This window comes from Ranitomeya variabilis, chromosome 3 (assembly GCF_051348905.1).
Source record: "Ranitomeya variabilis isolate aRanVar5 chromosome 3, aRanVar5.hap1, whole genome shotgun sequence".
NCBI classification, from domain to species: domain Eukaryota; kingdom Metazoa; phylum Chordata; class Amphibia; order Anura; family Dendrobatidae; genus Ranitomeya; species Ranitomeya variabilis.
The window spans coordinates 779,319,532-779,321,898 of NC_135234.1; the positions used below are offsets into that span (position 1 = coordinate 779,319,532).

General features: G+C 45.7%; 1 protein-coding gene across 1 annotated transcript; it reads right to left on the reverse strand.

Annotated features, from left to right (window-relative positions):
• Positions 1-603: 603 nt before the first annotated feature.
• Positions 604-1,720, reverse strand: LOC143818647 (olfactory receptor 52Z1P-like). Its single transcript, XM_077299910.1, has one exon. The coding sequence runs from the start codon at positions 1,718-1,720 to the stop codon at positions 755-757; it is 966 nt and encodes a 321-aa protein (XP_077156025.1). The 3' UTR covers positions 604-754.
• Positions 1,721-2,367: the final 647 nt, after the last annotated feature.

The following is a 2,367-nucleotide window of genomic DNA, read 5'->3' on the forward strand; positions in this document are numbered from 1 at the left end:
CGATTAACAACGTTTCGGCTCAACCTGAGCCTTTATCACGTTTTCGCTTGTTCCAGTAAAGGATAGTGTGTGAGGAGGGATAAGTCCCAGAGGTGCAACATAAGTTCTTAAGTAATACACTGGTGTGTAGGTACGCTAATTGAGGTTCCCTTACAGAGGGTGTGGACCTTTGGTATCTAGATGTTGAGCGGCGCTCCCGCGCTTTGCTCAATGGCAGCGTGTGTCAGGTCTCACGCTGCCATTGAGCAAAGCGCGGGAGCGCCGCTCAACATCTAGATACCAAAGGTCCACACCCTCTGTAAGGGAACCTCAATTAGCGTACCTACACACCAGTGTATTACTTAAGAACTTATGTTGCACCTCTGGGACTTATCCCTCCTCACACACTATCGTTTACTGGAACAAGCGAAAACGTGATAAAGGCTCAGGTTGAGCCGAAACGTTGTTAATCGCATATGCTGTAATATTCTGTTACGCTCCCAGTCTAATTCAAGTTAATAAACTGACACAATTTTGGCATTTATCTAGAGAGAGTGCGGTGAATTTGACAATTTATTATATCGGGGCCTCTGGTCCATTACACCGGCACCTCACCTTATTGGGCTGAGTGCACGCCAAATAACCCTCTTCCTATTATTTTTATTAGTGACATCTAACAATTGTTCATACCATTGAGTTGTAATGAACTACGGAAATTTATCTATTCTGAGGTTTGTTCATGTTGGTCTACGACAGTCTTATAGCTCAGTAGATGTTAACTTTTCTCCCGATCTCCGATATGTACTAATGAAAAAATGGCCACCACCCGCTGTCTGATCTCTCTGGTCTTCACCCCATAGATGATTGGGTTCATCATTGGTGGGACATTAACATAGAGATTGGCCAAGAGGATGTGGAACCTGAGAGAGATGTATTTATGGCCAACTCTATGGGTTATAAAAGAGAAGAAGGCCGGAAAATAAAACAGAATGATGACACATACATGGGACACGCATGTATTGAAGGCCTTGAGACGAGCCTCTGTGGACCGAAGCCGTAAAACAGCCCTGATAATAACAACATATGAAACAACTATAAGAATCATGTCTACACCAGTGGCACTAGCCGCTATGACGAGCCCATAGACCACATTGACCAGTATATCGGCAGTAGCCAGCTTGGCCATGGACATGTGCTCACAATACGTGTGCTCTATTACATTGCTGCCCTCATATGGTAATCTGTAAAGTAGGAAAACAAATGGAGTACAGGTTAAAACACTTCTAAGAAGGGACAAACTGATGATATTCCTAATAAAAGATCCTGTAAGGGTAGATGTATATGTTAGAGGGTGGCAAATGGCATAATATCGATCATAAGCCATGGTCACCAAGATGGCGGACTCCATCACAAAGTTTAAATGAATAAAGAAAGTTTGGACAAGACAACCATTAAAGGTAATTGCATGAGCGTTAAACCAGAAGATGCAGAGAGTCTTGGGCACGGTGGTGGAGCTCAGGAGGATGTCACAGGTGGCCAGCATCACCAGGAACAGGTACATGGGCTGATGGAGAGTCTCGTTTCTTGTAATGACCAAAATCAAAATGGAGTTTCCAAGAAGATCCATGGCGTACATGATACAGAATGGGATGGAGAGCAGGAGATGTGATTCCTCCAGACCAGGGATTCCTGTAAGGAGGAAGTAGTCCGGGTGGAAAGTGCTCACGTTCAACATTGCCATCTGATATTTTATATTTCCGGTATACTGTAAATAAAAACATAAGAAAAATGAGTCAGGATAAGGAGAACTTGGAAAAAGCACAGAAGAATCTTCTCCATGATGGGCACACACGGGGCGGACATATTGCCAGTGCAGCCGCTTCAGCTACACCCGGGCCCGGAGATGGAGGAGGCCCTTGCATCACCACCCGCTGCACATGGCAAGAGCCGAGGCCCACTCACTGTGAGTAGGCACTGGCATGCTATGGCATCGGGCCACCCTGTGCTTTAAACTGTTTGAAAGACTTACCTCTCCCTCTTCCTCCTTGGTTCCTGCTGTCTTCCGCGTATTGTGACTCTGATGCCTCAGGGCAGAGGGCACAATGACATCACTACAGCGTCTCCTCTGTCCTGCGCACTGCAGAGATACAGTCGCTGAGGAGACCGGAGCTGTGGTGGGAAGAGGGAGAGGTAAGGATTAGATTTTTTAATGTATTGAGCATTATACAAGACCCATTCTGTATGGGTCATTGGGGACCATTATTCTGTCTGGTGTAATACAAGGGGCTCATTTTACTGTATGGAGAATTATATGGGGCCCAGTCTGTATGGAGCATTATATGGGGCCCATTCTTTATGGGCAGGGCCGGACTGGGACTAAAATTCAGC

What these genes read in the sequence shown, in the direction of transcription:
- LOC143818647 (XM_077299910.1), bottom strand. Translation starts at nt 1,720, where the DNA reads ATGGCAATGTTGAACGTGAGCACTTTCCACCCGGACTACTTCCTCCTT.